Source organism: Gobio gobio (genome assembly GCF_949357685.1).
Source record: "Gobio gobio genome assembly, chromosome: 22".
In the NCBI taxonomy this organism is placed as follows: domain Eukaryota; kingdom Metazoa; phylum Chordata; class Actinopteri; order Cypriniformes; family Gobionidae; genus Gobio; species Gobio gobio.
Window position 1 is genome coordinate 17,955,052 of NC_137118.1, and position 20,285 is coordinate 17,975,336.

At 37.9% G+C, this 20,285-nt stretch overlaps 1 protein-coding gene across 4 annotated transcripts in view; it reads left to right on the plus strand.

Annotated features, from left to right (window-relative positions):
* The window catches only part of pstpip2 (proline-serine-threonine phosphatase interacting protein 2), a 31,226-nt gene that overhangs the window by 2,977 nt on the left and 7,964 nt on the right, over positions 1-20,285 (plus strand). For 3 of the 4 annotated variants that reach the window (XM_079805289.1, XM_079805290.1, XM_079805291.1), the window contains exons 4-15: positions 402-436; positions 516-622; positions 3,340-3,402; positions 4,207-4,305; positions 8,197-8,242; positions 9,131-9,210; positions 9,564-9,662; positions 9,738-9,834; positions 16,129-16,201; positions 16,325-16,359; positions 16,456-16,526; positions 16,684-18,001. In XM_079805289.1, coding sequence (XP_079661415.1) covers positions 402-436; positions 516-622; positions 3,340-3,402; positions 4,207-4,305; positions 8,197-8,242; positions 9,131-9,210; positions 9,564-9,662; positions 9,738-9,834; positions 16,129-16,201; positions 16,325-16,359; positions 16,456-16,511 — 790 coding nt within the window. In that variant the 3' untranslated portion in view covers positions 16,512-16,526; positions 16,684-18,001. Of the gene's footprint in view, positions 1-401; positions 437-515; positions 623-3,339; positions 3,403-4,206; positions 4,306-8,196; positions 8,243-9,130; positions 9,211-9,563; positions 9,663-9,737; positions 9,835-16,128; positions 16,202-16,324; positions 16,360-16,455; positions 16,527-16,683; positions 18,002-20,285 lie in introns of those variants that run through there. The other variant, XR_013815622.1, reaches the window with a different exon arrangement.

The window sequence follows — 20,285 nt, forward strand, 5'->3', positions numbered from 1 at the left end:
CAATTTTTGTTGACATTCTTAATGTAATCAATCAAATGGGGAAGTATGGTGATCTCTATTAGTTTTTTTTTACTCTATTCACCTGTGGTGTCTTGCCTTAAATTAACTTTATAAGTCATTTGAAATGTTATTGTGTTGTTCTGGTTATTTACTGATGCCCTTTAAAAAGGTAACATTTGAACAGAGCTGTGTTGATGTGCTGTATTAGATAATTTCAAACCTAAACAGTCTCTGTGTTGGTCACATGTTTGTAGTTGGTTTGTGGTTAGTGCCTTTCCTCTTACTATGGGGTGATAAAAAAAAGTGTAACTGTTTTTCAGTGACTGATGTCAGCAATTTTACAATAGTTTTATTGCACAAAATGGACGTTGGTTACTTATCAATGTTTTGTCTGTTTTTAGCACCCTGAAACGATCACTTGATGTTTTCAAATTACGTAAGTAAATACTGTCTGAAAATGTATTGATTGCAGTTTATTGTTCGGTCACCCACCTTTGTTTAAAATGCATGTTTAGAAACGGAAAATGTGAGTTTGTCTCATCTGCATTTGGCCCAAACCATGAGGGAGGAAGCAAAAAAATTAGAAGACTTCAGAGAGAAACAGAAAGAGACCCGGAAGAAGGTAAGATGTACAAACTGCATTTTATACTTTGTAATTTACTTTTAAAAGTGAAAGTGAAGTGTGCCATTTTTGCATTACCAGTGTCACTAAACAGAAAGACTTTCAAACCTGGAGAAACATATCATTAGGGTTCCCATTCATCTCAATGGTAGGTGCTCAGCTGGGTCAGGACCTCTTGGAAACAAGTGTCCAGTTCTTGCCACTTTTGGGTTTTTTTACCCAGGGGTAAATGCGACCATTTGCTCTGGAGTTGCAAGGAAATGACAGTACTAACTGGCTGATGGCACAACATGAACATGCACTTCTTCATGAACACTTCACTATTTTTGACTATCCTAAGCTGTGACAACAAAAGCTGCAGACAGGAAGAATATATGTCGCCTCCAACCAAAACTGTACTAAACTACAAAAACTACCTCTGTACTAAAATGCAATATTAGCAATAGACTGCTGCAGTGATAACTCATTTTTGTTGGCCAAACCTACAAAGTAAGCATCGCCCTGATTCCCTCAACAAAAACCCAATAATATTTTTTGGATTATTGCCTGAAAATCTGACCAACAAAAGCTTTTGATTCTTACACACTTTGTTTTAATGTGGATAATCTTCACAAATTAACACAATGAATTTATACATTTTGAAGAGTAAATACAAGCGACAGAAGATGACAAGATGGTGTTACTGATGTACACTATATTGCCAAAAGTTTTGGGATGCCTGCCTTCACATGCATTTGAACTTTAATGACATACCAATCTTAATCCGTAGGGTTGAATATGGAGTTGGCCCACCCTTTGCAGCTATAACAGCTTCACATTTTCTGGGAAGGTTTTCCACAAGGTTTAGGAGTGTGTTTATGGGAATTTTGGACCATTCTTCTAGAAGCGCATTTGTGAGGTTAGGCACTGATGTTGGACGAGAAGGCCTGGCTCACAGTCTCCGCTCTAATTCATCCCAAAGGTATTCTATTGGGTTGAGGTCAGGACTCTGTGCAGGCCAGTCAAGTTCCTCCACACCAAACTCGTTCATCCATGTCTTTATGGTCCTTGCTTTGTGCACTGGTGCACAGTCATTTTGGAAGAGGAAGGGGCCATCGCCAAACTGTTTCCAGAAAGTTGGGAGCATGAAATTGTCAAAAATGTATTGGTATGCTGAAGCATTAAGAGTTCCTTTCACTGGATCTAAGGGGCCAAGCCCAACCCCTGAAAAAAAAAAAAAAAAAAAAACACACACCATAATCCCCCCTCCACCAAACTTTACACTTGGCACAATGCAGTCAGACAAGTACCGTTCTCCTGGCAACCACTAAATCCAGGCTCGTCCATCAGATTGCCAGACAGAGAAGCGTGATTCGTCACTCTAGAGAACACGTTTCCACTGCTCCAGTGGCGGCGTGCTTTACACCATTGCTTCCGACGCTTTGCATTGCATTCGGTGATGTAAGGCTTGGATACAGCTGATCGGCCATGGAAACCCATTCCATGAAGCTCTCTCTACGCACTGTTCTTGAGCTAATCTGAAGGCCACATGAAGTTTGGAGGTCTGTAGCTATTGACTCTGCAGAAAGTTGCCGACTTCTGCGCATTGTGCGTCTCAGCATGCGCTGACCCCGCTCTGTGATTTTAAGTGGCCTACCACTTCGTAGCTGAGTTGCTGTTGTTCCCAATTGCTTCCACTTTGTTATAATAACACTAACAGTTGGCCGTGGAATATTTAATAGTGAGGAAATTTCACAAATGGACTTATTGCACAGGTGGCAACCTATCACAGTACCACGCTTGAATTCACTGAGCTCCTGAGAGTGACTCATTCTTTGGCCATGGAAGTGATTGGAACACCTGAATTCAATGATTTGGGGGGTGACCCAATACTTTTGGCAGTATATTGTATTTAATGTCATAGATTAAACATGAAAATATCTTGAGCTTGTGTTCACCACAGACCTTATTTCCGGCATTTAACCAAAAACACATTGACTTCAGTACAATGGAACCAGAAGTGCTATAATGTTAATTCCGTTCCGGGTCTTGGCCTACAAACATTTATCCTAAATGTATCTGTTATCCTGCAGAAAGAAGCGTGCAGCCTTCTTTAGAATTTTGTCTTTGAACTTCCATTTTTGCGGTAGCTCTGTATATTTCTATGGCGTCACTGTCAAAGAATAATTAGGTAGTGACGTGGATTCACTTGTAGAGTCAACGAAAGTTATCATGAGCATTGTAATGTTTGAAGCGGATGTCATAACAAATGTCAGTAGCCCGGGAACATTTTAAAATGAGCGGTTCATTCATAAATCCGTAAGATCTTACCTTCATGCTGTGGAAAAACAAACTAGAAGATAGAACACAACAAGCCGAGCAGTGCTGAAAAGGGGCGGGGCTACATAAGGCCTATATATTAGGAAGTTTTTGCAGGAAAAAAAAAACCTCCTCCCCTCTGCCATTGATCAAGCAAACAGATAGCCCCGCCCCAAACTCACAGGATTGGCTGAGCCTGCGTTGCTATGCTGTCTGGTCGGAATGCTCTAAACAAACAGCACAATGTTTTGACCGAGTGAAAGAATGTTTACGCTTTTCTGGTGAACCAGCCTACAAATTACTTACTTATAAAAGAATTTGAACAAGAGCAAAAAAATTACACTTCATTTTCTACAGTGCATAATGATATTCATGTTAAATTGAAGAAATTAAATTAAAAAGCTGTTATTTTATTTCAGGTAGAACAGCAGATGGACGCTCTTCATAAGCAGAAGGCTGCTCAATATAAGAAAACAGCTGAGGTAAGCTGCATACATCAGAGAGCAGAGCATACTCAGGAACTATGGACTGTCTGTATACTGACAGGGCTGTTGCTAATAGGCGGTTTAGCACCACTTTTATGTGGTCCCTTATGTCCTTAATGGGAAGTGTATGTTCTGAAGCAGTGGTAGGAGGGAAGTGAATAAGTGCACCTGATTTTAGCCATACAAAATGGGAAGTGATCTGTGCTGAATGGCACTGTTCATTAAAATGAAAGTAGCTTATTTAGACCGTTTTGAACTTGATGAATTCAGGTTGGTGAATAATCAATTTTTTTGCATCAATATTTCCCATGATGCATCCATATTTCTTAGTTGAGAATGTAAAAGGTTTTAGTACCACATCTAACCTTTTTTGTAGAAATAAACAAAGTTATTTGTGTACCTATCTACATAAGATAATTGTGCTTTTTCCACATATTCACATTTAGAATAACAGTAAAGTCATCAAAATAGTGAAATTACACAAATGGAAGTAATAGACTTTGTTGCTTTTTCTTCACTATCTGCTTCAACTCATCAATTCAAATAAATATGATTAAAATATTAAAATGAGATTAATGCGTAGGCATGATTAATCATTGTCTATGTTTGTGTTTTTATATTTTTCTACCTTATTCTCTAAATCATGAGAAACAAGCATTCAGTTCAGCATGCTTCTGTATACAGTATAATAAAGATTCATAGACAATTTTGACTGCCATATTATATCTTATATAGAGTATAGATTATAGACATAAGATGCATTGGTCACTCAGTTTTTAAATATCTGTGGGTATTTTTAAGGCAAAGAAGACCTATGATCAAAAGTGTCGGGATAAAGAGGAAGCAGAGCAGAACATGAACAGAAACGCCACCACTAGCAGCTCCAAGCAGCAAGAAAAGGTATGCAAGTAGAACTGTGACAGAGCATCTGTGTTTTTTTCCCGCGGCAAGAATCTTGCTTTCATCTACATTTTCTTTGCTGTAGTGCATATTTAGGAGCCTCTTTATTTTCCTGGCTTCATGCATTTTGTACAGTGTTAGCAAGGCATCACTTTATTGATATTCCTCTGGTTAAAGATTGATCCAAACCCTTAACTGTTAACTATTAAACTTTGAGTACTTCAGCCTGAACCGATTTACATACAGACTCCATTTTGTAATGTAATGTCAGTCCATGGATAGAACTACCTGTTTGGAATGCTTAAATAGAAATAGTTATAGACTAGCCGTAGACAAGAAAGGTTATAGAGTGCAACAGTGCCCGCCCACTTTTTCATCTCTGTTGGTTGCAAAAAAAAAATTCTATTCATTTCTCCCATCGTTATTTAAAAAAAAGTCTTTGTTAAAGTGTTTTAAGCAAGCGGTAATCTCCCCCAGTTTCTCTTGAAGCCAATATGGAAGTGATTTAAACTGAAATTCATTGACTGGCCGCTAGAGACTAGAGGCTCCAAAAGGGAGCAGAATCTCATTGAGCCCCATGTTAAAATGCCCAACTATACAGCAGAAAAAAACATGTTTACAGCCGGGTACAAATTGTGGTTTTGGTCTATAAGGCTATTTTTGCCCTTTATGACAACTGTGAGGGGGGTGATTTTTTTTATAACTCATTCGTTTACATTATATAAAGCCTTAGAGTTCTGCATAATTGAGGAAGTGGCCATTTGAGTGACACATTTCTGTTTGTTTGCTGTCTGTTCATTACGTCACCTCAGCTCCACCCACGTCCCACTTCTTTGCCCATTTTCTGTTATCCGGGAGTGACACGTTGCCAAGACGGCAACGGCCGACTTTGAGGCTTCAAAACTGCTCTTCAGAAACCTATGGGTGACGTCATGGACACTACGTCCATATTTGTTTACAGTCTGTGGTTTTAAGCCATGAACCAAGCCAATCAGCTACGAGGTGAATCACAACATTACAAACTTTTATTTGAAACAAAAAAGTATTTGAAAAACAGACAAAATGACAAAGGTACAAGACCGTGTACTTAATGGCTTTAGTAAGGGAATCCCAATGAAGCATAATCAAATTAAAAATGGAGAAATATAAAACTACTCATTTGTTATATATATATGGTATATATATATGGTTTATTGTAAAATTTGCATATATATTCAAATATTTAAGTATTTTGAGAGCGTAGGGAGATCGACTCAATTACGTAATTCGCAGTGCTTCATGGGAGTGGGCGGAGCTAACGAGATCTTTTGGCACGTTTTGCTTTTCAACTCTCTGATTGGTGTCATTTTCTGTACAGCATCATGGGCAATGTAGGTTTTTAACCATGAATTCCACTGTTAAAGGGTTAGTTTATTCAAAAATGAAAATTGTCCCATAATTTACTCACCCTCAAGCCATTCTAGGTGTATATGACTATCGCTCTCGCTCCCGCTTTCAAAACACTTTCAAACACTTCTGTGTGCTTTCAAACTGTCCTGTGCGTTGATCATTGTAGCCAATCTCAGTTACGAGCTGTATGTATATACTTTTATGATGATAGATGTGCTTTTTTGGCCTTCAAAATCTCAGTTACTATTCACTCCCATTATAAAGCTTGGAAGAGCCAGGATATATTTGAATATAAATCCGATTGTGTTATACACCCTATAAACACAACTATTTTAAAACTATTCTTTAACAGATTCAAATACCATTGATTAACAACCTCATAGCTCACAGTAATGTTGTCTTTAAAGGTTTATAAGTTATCTTTAAAAATCTATTTCTCTATGGAGAGAATGAATGGAGTTTTTTACTTCCAGAACTTGACTGTTGCACTCTGTTACAACAACAACACCTTTTCCAGGTTTTTATACCTCTTGTATGTAAAAATCATTTCTTATGCATTGTATTTATAAAATCAAGAGCAGATATAGAATCAAGCATGCTTGTCATTTCAGAAGACTTGAGCGGCTACTATGTTATGAGATATTAAGTACCTGAGTTTGTGTTCAGAAGTGTTCAACAGCGTCTCTACTAATAGAGAAGCTGTTTGTTTAAAAATAAACTAAAAATCTACGCTACCACCTCACTAGTCATTTATTTTTAGTAGGTAAACTCACAGCACAGCAAAGACAAGATCTATGTGTGCGAGTGTGTGGGGGTGAGCGAGAGAACAGGAAAAAGAAACAGAGGGTACTTTCTCTAGATAAAAGGTGACTTTACTTTTGACTTTGACTTTGTTTGCTACATTGTATCCAGAACAGTACATTTAGTACGGTGATTAAACCTGGCTAGAACTACCCCTGCATTAAAGGATTTAACACATACATTTCAGCCAATTTGAGATTATTCTAGAGCGGTGTGGTCAAACTTAGCTGACACTAGCTGTTTCATCTAAAGATGTGAATTTAACTTGTGTGCAAATTGGAATATCGCATAAGACATTTGCCAATAAAGCCGCATTTCCATCTCATGTGTTCAAAAAGAGAATAACCTCGTCACATCCTAGGAAATTGGCGCAAAATATCTGTAATATTAATATCTTTGATTTGAAACAAAAAAGTATTTTGAAAAACAGACAAAATGACAAAGGTACAAAGCTGTGTACTTAACGGCTTTAGTAAGGGAAAGAACTACAATCCCATGAAGCATAATCAAATTAAAAACGATGGAGAAATATAAAACTACTCATTTGATTTTTTATATATATATATATAATGTATAATTTAGTTTATTTGTCAAATATGCATATATATTCAAATATTTAAGTATTTTGAGAGTGTAGGGAGATAACATCATTCCTAGTGCTTCATGGGAGTGGGCGTTAGCGATTGGTTATGGCAGATCCAGAATACTTTTAAACTTCAACAGAGTACCCGCCTTCAAGGAAAAAAATGCTGGTCAATGGAGAGTGGCCAGACTCTCAAATGAAATGTACGAGAGTCTGGTAGGACCAGGCTAGGGTAATTTAAGTTTTCACCATAAATTCCACTGGGTTAGTTCACTCAAAAATGAAAATTCTCCCATCATTTACTCACCATCAATCAATTCTAGGTGTAAATGACTTTCTTCTTTCAGCCAAACACAATCAGAGTTATAGGCTCTTCCAAGCTTTATAATGAGAGTGAATAGTAAAGTGTTCAAGAGAATCAACTCGTCACTTCCTGGGAAATTGGCTTAAAATGTCTGTAATAGAAATTCTCATTTGTCTTCCTTTCTTGCATTTGTTTTATCATTTTATAGCTGCTTTTATACTTCACATTATAAGTTAAGAGACTTGTGTGCGGTCGAAAGAAAACAAGATGTGTGCTGTACCGTTTGCAAAATGCTTCTGAAAATTCAAATCTAATTCTGTTTTGTGTGTAAGAAGACGTTATAAGCATTTACCTGGAACACTTTTTTTTTTATCTAAATGGAGAGAAGAGCAAAGATAAATTCAGGCCTAAATTCCACAGAGTAGCGTATCTCAAGAGAAGGCAAATGAGTTACAGAAATTCAGCATGCAAAACAAACCAGCAAGGCCACGCATGGGAACAGATGACTGCCTCGGCATGTACAGTACTGTGAATCATCGTCAAACATGGCAGTAAAGTTGGAAGTATTTGTGATACCCTTAGGACAAGAATCTAGAGCTGTTGAAAGGCTATAAAACATTTGTAGCGAGTCAAGTCAACAATCAGTTTCTGTTTAGCCAGAGAGTAAAAATAGACGCAATAGGAAACTACTGTTTTTAGAGAACAGCTAAAAAAGAGAGAAGAGCAGTTTACCTGTAATATGTGCTGGTAAGATGTGAACGACCGTACAAAGACATTCTGTTGTATAATTTATGTCACACTCTCATTCTTTAAGCTGTATGCCAAAACACAGCAAGCCAAGCAAACAGCAGAGGAAGCCGGTAAGAAGATGCACTAATAATATACTTGCTAATAATAATATTCTTTAAATAGGGCTGGGCAATATATATATATAACTGTCGCCAGTTTGGGGTTTGTCCCTCCTTGGACCACTGTTGGTAAATTCTCACCACTGCTGACCAGGATCAACCTACAAGCCTTGCCAAGATACTCTGACCCAGTTGCCTTTCCATTTTTTGGCCCTTGTCAAAGTCACTCAGATCTTTATTCCTGCCCATTTCTCCTGCATCCAATATGTTGATTACGAGAACCGATTGTTCGCTTACCATCTAATCTACCCAGCCCTTAATATGTGGCCTTGTTAGGAGAGGATCTACTATATGTGCTTCACCTGTGACTGGTCATAATGTTTTGGCTTATTAGTGTATGTTTTAGTATTGTTATTTAATATATTGTTAAGGCCAATTATTTGATTGCATTTACAGTATATATTGAATTTCATTTATTTTTCCCCAATTATTTTATAATCCAAATTACTAATAGAACCATTAAGGAACAAGAATCTTTAAGATAAATTTTTTTTGGTGAAATATATATAACAGTGCTACCTATATATATATATATACTACCTATATATATATATATATATATATATATATATATATATATATATATATATATATATATATAGGTAAACATACCTGTCAATTACTATGTATTGTCATTTTAGTGTAGATAAATTCTAATGATTAAATATCACTGTGCTGAAAATGAATCTGATGCATAAATTTTAAGATATGACTCGAATATCGCCAAAAGGCCTAAAAATATTGCGATATGATCTTATTTAGCTGTATTGCCCAGCCCTACAAACAACACAACTCTTCTATTTCATTTCTAATTATGCCTTTTGTTTGACTTCATAACAGACAGGATATATAGTCAAAATGTGTCCGTGCTGGGAAAGATGAGAGAGGAGTGGCTAAACGAGCATGTCAAAGCATGTGAGGTGAGCGCTACGCCCCAGCCTGCATCGCACCCCAACACTGATGATTGCTTTTCACAACTAATCGATGACAAATCAAACCTGATCATGCTAGGTCATGTGAAGCCTGATCTTGAAAATGGGTTGTAAATGGCATTTCAGGTTTCACTGTAAAACCATTAAAGATCAAACAAAAACTCTAAACTATTGAATTACACAAAAAGCCTGAATTGAAACATGCAAAGACATGCTGAATTGAAACAAGTTAGTGACTTACTGGCTGGTGTTCTAATGTGAATGAGGAAATACATTTTATTAGGATGTTTTATAAAATTATGATCTTTCTACTTTGACATCTCATGAGCATGTTGCTGCAGTTTTTTGAGAAACAGGAACTGGAGAGGATCAACATGCTGAGGAACGGAGTGTGGACCCATCTCAACCATCTCTCCCAGCAGTGTGTCACCAGCGATGAGGTAACCTGAGCTGTGCACCATCAGGTAAGACCCACATATGGAACTCGCCTTACCATGTCCACTTCTGTTACGCAGCTCTATGAGGAAGTGAGGAAGTCACTGGAGCAATGTAACATTCAAGAAGACATTGAGCATTTTATCAACCTCAGAAGAACCGGAGACAAACCGCCAGGTACTCTCAGCAATATTATTATTTTTTACATCAGTCACATTGTGTTCATTTCCAGTCATTAGGGGCCAAGCACCGATTCTTCTTCCATTTCTTCTTCTTCTTCTTACACTCTGGAAGTCTATGGCAGCCCATAGAACCACTTGCGGGAAAGTTATGAAATTTGGCACACAGATAAAAGACAGTCCCAACATTAACTACAAATTTGGTGTCTCTAGATCAAACTCACTTGTCCAAAGTTTCACTCATGTTTATGCTAATAACTTTTGAACCATAAGGGATAGAAACAAAATTCTCATCCGATTCCTTGTTTCAATACAATTCTAATGCTCCCTTTGACGTCATTTTCCATCATAACTTTTCCCACCAAAAAAAACAACTTTTTAAAACTTTTCATGAAAATTGAATGAGATCCTCTACAGACCATGCTGGCAAAAATGTATCAAAAGCTTTTTGATAAACCCAACCATTTTCGAATAACTCACTAACAAATTCGATGAAGAACATTCCAAATTGGACACCAGGCTATATCTCTGTAACCATAGATATACATAAAAAAGGGCTAAATGTCTTACGGCGGAGTCTCTAACGTCATCACCGTCTTGTCACAGGCAAGCTTTCTGGCGGGCTCTGTGGTACCTGATGTAAGATTAGTGATCTGCACGAACACAAATACTCTTATCTCGCTGAAATCTTGACGGATTTACAAATGGTTTGGTTTCTTACAAATGTTATTAACATGGCTATATTTCTGGATGCCTAAACAAATTATGAATAATTATTCATAAGTATGCAGTGTCTTAACTACATCTCCGACGTTTATACCAAACCAAACAGTTTTAAAATCGGTAGAAAATTGAGCAAGTTATGGTTATTTAAAAAGTACACTCACCATTAAAACACAATGTTACGAGTGAGCGAGCTGACTGACAAGATGGCCGCCAGGTGCGGACGTCGACCTCCCTTGGCCAGCCGCGCGGACGAGACATCTAGCCTTATTATGTATATATATGTCTGTAACACTTTGGCGTTTTCAGACCAAACTTGGTAAATGTCATCACAAGCATGACCTGAGGCTACATGTAGTGTTTCGGCACAGTGCCACCTACTGGTCAAAAGATATGAAAAAGTGTCTTTTTTGCTTATAACTTCTGAATGCTTTGCTAAAAACTTCGGATTCAGTGCATCATGCCAAATCAAATGATACCTAATTTTCCCATATCGGCCATTTAGAATTTTGTCCTAAAATGCTGTAGTTTAAGAACGCATTAGCGTATCATTACAAAACTCAGTATGGGTCATCAGCACGATGCCCTGAAGGAGCTTGATAAGTTTCAAGACAGTGCCACCTAGTGATAAAATTAAATATTCAAATGCTTATAACTTTGGGTGTGGTCGACTCATTTTCACGGGAGTCACTTATCTCTTTATGCTGCGTTCACACCAAACGCGAGTAGAGCGTCAGGAGCGAGTGATTTCAATGTTAAGTCAATGGAAAGGCGCGTTGACACGCGTCTGGAGGTCCTGTGGCGCGATAGACACGTTTCGCATGGCGCGATGGACACGATTCTGCCTCATTCGCACGTCCAGTTCGCGCAAATGACGCAAATTTGACGCAAATTGAGCGTTTTGCATGTTACGCGCGAATGGTGCTTTTTGTGCATTCACTGTTTGAAGCGAATTCGCGCCTGACGCCCGAGTAGAAAAATTGGAACTTTGGCGTCAATTCGCGCCACGTTAACCAATCAGGAGCCTGCTTGCTGCTGTCACGTGGTAAAGTGACGTGATGAGAAACCCTGCATAATTTAAAAATACTACTATTGTGTCACAAAAGGTAGTTTTAGGTGAGAATGTAGTTGTTTAAAGCTCAAATCTGTGGTTTATTTATAAAGAGAGTGCCTATTTAAAAAAAAAATCTTGCGTTTTTGGAGTTGTGAGATCCAGGCGATCACCAGACTCTCAGCGCTCATTAACCCCAGCGAGAGTAGCCTTTCCTCGGCCAGTCCTTCTGACGTTTGCCGCTGGCTCTGATGTCCTGTAGTCAGGGCCGGCGTTTGCTATAGGCGAGCTAGGCGGTTGCCTAGGGCGACAAATGTGTTGGGGGCGCAGCCAGGCGCCCTCTTGTGGCGCCCTTAAACTTACTTCCCAATAAGCATAGAATTAAAACAAGCGAAATAAAACATACTGTTTATTAAACATGATCATCATTGGGCGCCCCCTCAGCCGCACGTTTAATTACTTAACCTGATTATTAGATTGAATTGATAGTGAGTATTGTCGAGCACAGGCGTTCAGGCGGTTGGTCAGGCATGAGCTCATCACTGGCGCGTTCTTCAAAAATGCAGCGGTCTAAACCCTCGAGTGCACAGGGACGGAAAAAGTGAAAGGCAGATGATCAAAAGAAAGCCCAGTATAGAGGTAAGTCTTCTCATCTCAGCCATAAAGGTGTCAAACGAAATAAATTTACTTCGTATTATCGATATTATCAACTAATATTGGACGGCATTGGACGTTTTATTGCTGTCACTAAGCTATCACTAGCTAGCTAGTTATCTACATATTACTACGCATTTCACTGACAATAAGTAAATCCAGACGAGCCAAATTTTAATGCTGCGTCAATTTTGAAGGTGAATAGAAATGCCAGAAACAACTGTTCATCTTTTATTATTTAAGATAGGGATAGAGCTACAAGAACTTATATATTTTAATTTTGTAGTGGTAAGTACAGTGTATCCATAATAGCACTTTTGTTTGTAGAGGGCATAGTTAATCCAGTTTATGGGTCATAATTTGCTTAAGTGTCTTTACAGGTGCTTAAGAGAGTTTTTGCACAGTTTATGGAGTTAATATTTGGTAAATATCCTTGAACATTCTTTCTAGCATTTGTGTATGACCAATTTATTGCAGTTGATCCTTCAAGTCTTAATTTTCTTGATTAAGTGTTGGAGTGACTATAAAAGCCTTTTTGTTTGTTCATCCATAGTTTGAGTCATAATTTGTTAAATATCCTCCAACGTTCTTTGTAACATTTTTGTATGTGCAATTTATTAGAGTGTATCATTTAAGTCATAATTAGCTTTTTAAGTCTTGGAGTAACTAGTATAGGAGCATTTTTGTTTGTATAGTTTTTATAAATACTTAACCCATTTGTGCCCAATTTTTTTCTGAATGGCATGTCCTGCATTTATTTTCCCCAGGTTTTTGTATTTTTTCTTGAAAATCGTATTTGAATCTGTGGCAACTATAGTTGCCGGTGGGCAAATATGTTGTAGCCTATGCACCCCTTCAATGTCAAATATGAATAAGAGGAGAACATTTAGCATCTAAATCAAAATAACTGCTTTCAACAGATCAATCTGTATTCATAATCAAATTTATTATGTTTGACTAAGTATACAAAAAAAACTATAGATCTGTTGTAAGATTTGTTATGTTTGGATGATTCTAGAGACCTTCATGATTATGTTGATATATGTCAACAAAAAATACTTATTAGTAACATGAAAATATCCTTTCTTTGGGAGGGTTTGCCTTCGTTGTGCTCCCTGGAAGTAGGGGTAGGAAGTTGGCAGTCTCATGTGACAGGAAGGAAATTAATACTTTTTTTTTTTCTTGAAATCCTTTATTTGGTTGTCTGCTTGTGTGTCATTAAGATATAAAACATGGATAATATCTAGAAAAATACTTACAGAAGGAAAATGACAACTATACACTGGCAACTATAGTTGCCGGTGGGCTTAACAATTAAGGAGGGGGGGGGGCAAAACTCAATCTCGCCTAGGGCAACCAAAGAGCTAGAGCCGGCCCTGCCTGTAGTGGTTCATCTTGTGTGGATCTAACGGGCGATCTTTGGTGTCATGAATCTATAATTTGTTGTCTGCCAAATCGCTTTGACTGAGGGCAAAGAGAAGTTTCATAACTTTATTTTTTAAGGATATTTAAATACACATGCAGTGAAGATAATGTAGTGCATTGCCTGGAATTTTGAATCCACATTTGTGAATTTTGAATCCATTCCGAATTGGACGCGCGAATGGATTAAAAATGTTCAAGCGTCCAACTAGATAGACGCGATTTTGACGCTCTATTCACGTTTGGTGTGAACGCAGCATTAGACACCTGAATCCTTGCCGAGTCCAATGATACCAAACATGCTAGGTTTCGCCTTATGGTTTGTGCAACGTGGTGATTTAGCGTAAAAACAACTTTTGCCAATATCTTTGAAACCGTTAGTCTGATCGAGACGAAACCACTGTAGGAAAATCGGAATCATAGCACGTTGATTAATATCTTTTAGGGCAAATGCAAAAATGTTGATAGTAAGTGGCAAAAAATTGCAATCAAGTTGGGTGTGGGGCATTTTTTATATGCTCATAAATACAAATGTCTAACTCTAAACGAAATTAGATATTTTGACCAAATTTGACACGCTTATGTTATGTATGGGGGCACACTGAGGAAACACAAAAAAAGTGGTGGGACTGCTATAATTAAACAAAGCATGAAATTGGCTCTATACAACTCAATGTATATATGGGTTTTCAACATTTATGCTTAAAATTGTCTCCAAATATCTTTTATGTGTTTTTGCAGTTGGTCTGCTGTTAGCTTCCATGTTTGCTTCTGTTGTTCTTGGCGCAGATAATTGCTAATTGATAACTGCTTGCAGCTATATTTTTTATTGAAATACACAGAAAAAAAGTTTTTGCTTAAGGGGCCAAAGATATTCCCACACAGATTTCCCATTGGTTTCAAGAGAATTTGCCGCATTGACCAACAGAAAGCAGCTTGGTTTGAAAGTGACTTTCTTCATACTGTACTTCATACGTTACAACCAGGGCTTGACATCAACTTTTTTGCTTACCAGCCACTGTGGCTAGTGGTTTTCCAAAGTTACTAGCCACTCAGCATTTTCATTGGCCACAATTTTACATCGATATCATGAGGAAAAACTGCCATTTTTAATATTATCTCATTCTCATAATTTGGCAGTAATAGATATATATAGCACTTTAAGAGCTGAAACACAGATCCATTATACTGTTACACACGCATTTTCTTTCTCAACTGTTTACGTTCACTTTCTTACCTTTATTTAACCAGGAGAAAGAAGAAAAAACTCACTGAGATTAAAATCCCTTTTGCAGGAGTGTCCTGGTCAAGATAGGCAGCTGATTTTGCATATACATCAAAGTTACATATAAACATACAAAATACAACCATTTAAATACAATTACACACCATTAATTTACTCTCAAAGTTATGTAGTACAATTTTAAAATGACTACAAGTCACTTATTCTTTTAGCTTCTGAGGTGGTGGCATGTTTGAAGGAAGTTCCAAATTCAGTTCTGACAAAGGGCACACAAAGATTTAAGATTATAATTCGATTCAGAACGTAATGAATAATTGCCATGTAATTTCTTATAATTACTTAAAACATGAGTGTTTACGTGACTTGCTAAGACCGACATTTTGACTTTATTTTGTGTGTATCAATTTAGTACTGAGAACCGGCTTTGTGTGCAAGCACTTTGGGTGTGAGCCCAAAATCTGCGGGAATTATTAAAATTATGCACAATCCCATTCCGAAGAGTGAGAAAGCTGGTGTTGTGTGTCTATTCGGCAGAAAATGAGTATTGGAAGTGTTTCAGAGTGTTTCAATTTCAATATTACAAAAATCTATATTTTTCACAACACTACACTCTGGGTTAAAAACAACCCAAGTAGGGATGAAAATGGACTAACCCAGCTATTGGGTTGTTTTAACCCAGTGAATGGATAGTTTTAACCCAGCGGTTGGGTTAAATGTTTGCTTAAAACAACCCAATCACTGGATTAAAACAACGCAATTGCTGGGTTAGTCCATTTTCAACCCTACTTGTTTTTAACCCAGCATTTTTTAGAGTGTACATTGCACTTAGTTTGTTATTCAGATGCCTTTTTAAAAGTCTATAATTGAAATATGTATATATTATATATAAAATACAACCCACCAAAGTGGCTAGTAGGCAGTGTTGCCAAGTCTGCGGTTTTCCCACAGATCTGGGCTACTTTTATGTTGTTCCCGTGGGTAATTTTTTTTTCTTCCAGTGAATAATGATCAAGCTATCATATATCTTCTGATTGGATTACTTTTATTGTGCTTTTTTTGTCCTTATCAGAGCTTGATGGTCCGCAGTGTGAACATTCATACTAAGCTTTTGTTTTGAGTTCCACTCAAATATGACCTTGATGACATTTTTTTTTGGTTGAACCATCCTTGTAATGCTTATTAAACTGATTTTTCCTCAGTGCCTGTTCCATATGAGAACTTCTACAATAATCAGAGATCGGCTCCCGTTCGCTCACTTCCAACAGCTTTCAGGTGACCCTCACTCCTTACAGATGGATCCCTGCAAACTAACATTCAACAATTAGTTACTCACGTTTTTATTTTTTAGGTTAATTCTTACTTTTATAATATCTTATGTTGTGTGCTATATTTCAGGAGAGGAGCAGCACCTCCACCGCCAACTGCAGGAAGTATGAAAATATTATATGGATATAGCAATGTGTTTATACGTTCCCTTCTGCATGTTTATTCAATTCCCAATTCTTGTTGTATCTTTCGTCCTTCAGATGATCCTTTATACTCGACTGTAGCGGAACCAGGGTACAGCCTAATACGATACTAATAAGAGCATAATTCGGTAAGAATTCTTGAAGGAATGTAACCTTGACGTACAATTTACAAACAGTAATATTAATGCTAGAGCAAGTATTATACAGTTACTAATGTTGTTTATAAATCCCTTGAATGTTTCCTTGAGGAAATGGTGTTTTAGTTATTGTTATGTTCTTTTCCAGCCTTTCCAAACCCTTCTGCTGCTTAATAGGAACACAGTGAGGCATTTGCGACTTTTTTCATCAAGGGCTGAAAAGCACATTGGTTATCTTCCTTACACTCCGTGGTGAGAATATATTGTGTCCTGGCATGAAGGGGTGTTCATTCTGTGAAGCATTCTTAACTTGCTAACCTTAAATCCACCCTTGACACTATTGTGTAGTGGTAAAAAGTCTCATCTTAAAGTTCTCACTACATTGATAATATCATCAAAACAATATTGTATAAATCTTTGTATTTTAATTAATGTAAAAAAAAGGTTGACTAATTTAGATTAAGGAATTTAAAGGTGGAGTGTACAACATGGCACCTCTAGAGGCACCAAATGGAATTGCAGTCTGTCTGAGCAGCCTGACTGGGCCCAACCAATGTTGTGTATTTGGGGGCGGGACTACCAGTTTGGCCAGCCAATGGAAAATAGGAGGGGATTTTTTTTTGTCATTATTTTTAAATGTACTTTTAAGTTTGGTTCAGCTAGTAGTACACTTCACCTTTAAAGCAGCTTTAAAAAGCTGCAAAAGGTATAATTTATTTCTAATGTAAAATTCTAGACACTGTCAATACAGTCCTGCACCACTGGATACATTTCCTCAATAAATGTATATTTTATTTGATCTCGTTGTCCATTGAAAAACAGTGTGGTATGTCAGCTTTATTCCTCGGTTGAGGAGAGTCCGTTTAAGTCATGAATAGAAAAACATTTCCAAGATGGCTGCCAAGTGAACAAACGAGATTCTAAAGCGTGCAACCATTTGACACATTGCTATCCCATAAGGCCACAGAAGCTGAGGAGCCGTTAGACTTGAAAAGTTGAACAATGACTGCTGTACCTCTACATACCAAGAAAGTCCTTGTGGTTAATTTGTTTTTGCTAATACATCGCAGGTCAAAGAACATCCAAGTTAAATTCTAAGATGACGGATATACCGTGTCTATAAATGTAAGCATACTACACATAACCAGCATACACTCTTAAAATCAGGAAAGTGTTAACTTCCCTATTGTGATGTATATCCGAGGGCTTATCAAACAAGAAAAAAATGTAGGGCGGGACTTGATTTTGTCCATGGGGAATTGATTGGCTGGTTGTGGTTTGCTATTGGTGGATCTCATGTGAGTGACAGGTTGCCCCGCCCTCACACCAGTAAACGCATCATCAGAGAAGAGGAGAGGTGCTGCTGCAGGAGGGAAGGGAAGATTAAAGATTACGAGGACACATTAATTTAAAAAATAATGATGTGCATGGATAAATCATTTATAATAAATACAGCAATTTTACATAAAAAATGAGAACTCTCAATTTTGATTTCATGGTCACTTAAAAATGTATAATTCCAAAAGGGGTTTGCAGAGTGATGCAATAGAATAACCATTTTTGGGTACTTTCATAAAGTTAAGAGTTCTTAAAAGAACCATTATTTTTTCTAGTGTGCAGGGCTCGAGATTAACGCTTGTCCGGGACAAGTGGATTTTTTGAAGGGGCAAGTGAAAGAGAATTTTACTTGCCCGACCGGACAAGTAGCCCGATAAAACGTCATTAACAAAAGCTACACTATGTAACTTTTCCGTCCACTAGAGGTCGCCTGTTCAAAACAAAGGCGTAGTTTGATGATGCCACGTTTGAGCGCAGAATCTCGGGACATGTGGTCTTCACCTCACAGCCGGTGGGAAACAGTCAGGATAGGACTCGGGCAGAAATCATGTTCATGGATGCGATTATTAACATTACTGTAGTCTGAAGCAGAACAGGAGTGAGTGTTGTGGAGCTGAGCAAGGCCGCAGGAGCGATTGAAGAGCGGGACTGTTATTATGGCATAGTCGCTGGCGGGACTTTTATTATGACACGGTTGCCGGCGGCACTTCCTCTTCTCCAGTGCTGAGTGTGAGGTAACGCAGCTCTGTTTATCGTATTAGATATATCTGAGTGTGTTGAAAAGGAAGTTATGACGTTCGCTCGGCGGCTGCTATGACACTTGTTCACACTGCAGTGAGAGTACAGTGTTTCACTGAATAAAACCGGAGACCGAGGGTGACGCAGATATGACGCAATCGACAGGCGACTCCCTCACACGCATAGCTCACACGTCCCGGTTCCTCGGTTAAAATAGCAATTTTCTCACGATTTACAAATAGTTGAAAACATTTGGGATATTCTAAGTACTCAACTGAACAAAATATATAACACTGGCCTAGTGGTTTCTGGATGTTTTACTGCAAAAATCCTACATAGTTCACCTTTAACAAAAAATAACTAGAGTATCACCAAAATGCAAGAATGATTCTGCACTCATTAGTGTAAGTAGCTCGATAGTGGATAATAATGTATAATGAACTGACGGTAACTATAATGTTGTGCTGTTGACGCTCGTGCAGCCTCTCGAGGAGAAATCAAAACAAATGTGCACCGCTCACACAGAGAAACTCAGTTAACACACTGCAGTAAAAATGTAGAAATGTGGAGTTTATTTATAACATATGATACAGTTGCAACATTCCCAAGAGTGCTGTTTTCCTGAATAACATCACGACTGAAAATGACACTGATCTCATATGACAGTTCCATAAACAATTATTAACATTTTAGATGCAATATTGTGTTTTTGTTCTATTTCAGCAGCAAAGATAGTTCCAAACAAAGATCACAGCAGAACGCGTCACCACAACAGCGTGTTAGTGAATGATTTAGCATTTTGAATGAATGGGTTGAATCAAAAATTCAATGACCTGTTCGTAAACGACTCTGGCCCTGTCCCAAATGGCACCCTAAACCCTCACGGTCTTCCTCTGAGTCCGCACTTTCACAACGTAATGCTGCTTTGACTGCTGGGAGAAGTCCGCTGCGTAGCTCGCACCAGTGCGGGCCCGGCAGAAGTGTGCATCGAGGGCACATATTGACCTCAAAGGGGGCGCTCGCGAGCACCCTTCTGAGACCTAAAATGACAAATGGGACACCCTGCGGTCTCGTGGACTTAACGGACACGCGCACGCAGCGCCCATTGTAAGTCCACAAGACCGAAAGTGCACATGAAGTGTGCCATTTGGGACAGGGCCTGCATCATTCTTGAATGAATCAGCCGTTTGAACGAATCGACTCATCAACGAAGACGGTCACCTGCCGCCACCTACTGGCGTTTTAGTTTCATGTTTAAAAATTCTTTCCAACTTTTCTTATTTGTATATTCAAAAAATAATCTCATAACATTATTTAATGCAGTTGTATTTTTTCAGTGTAAATTATTTAATGTAATTGGTAACAGCCCTATAGTGTCGTCTTCTAATTTAATTTATTGATCAAATTTAAGAATATAAAAGGAAAGCTGAAGCATAGCCTATATTTAATAAGATTGGGGGGGGGGGCCTTTATAAAAGGTAAAAATATCACAAATGCAGATTTAAATATGTCAAAGCGGATTGAACAATGGTGAGAATATTGCTTCAGAATACATTTTATTTACAACACACAAATTTTTCACACAAGTAAACTCTCGGCCGACCGCCTTCCCTGTTCAATTTATGGAAAAATTGTTGAAAGTACCCCTGCCGATCAAAAGACTTAACGCGACCA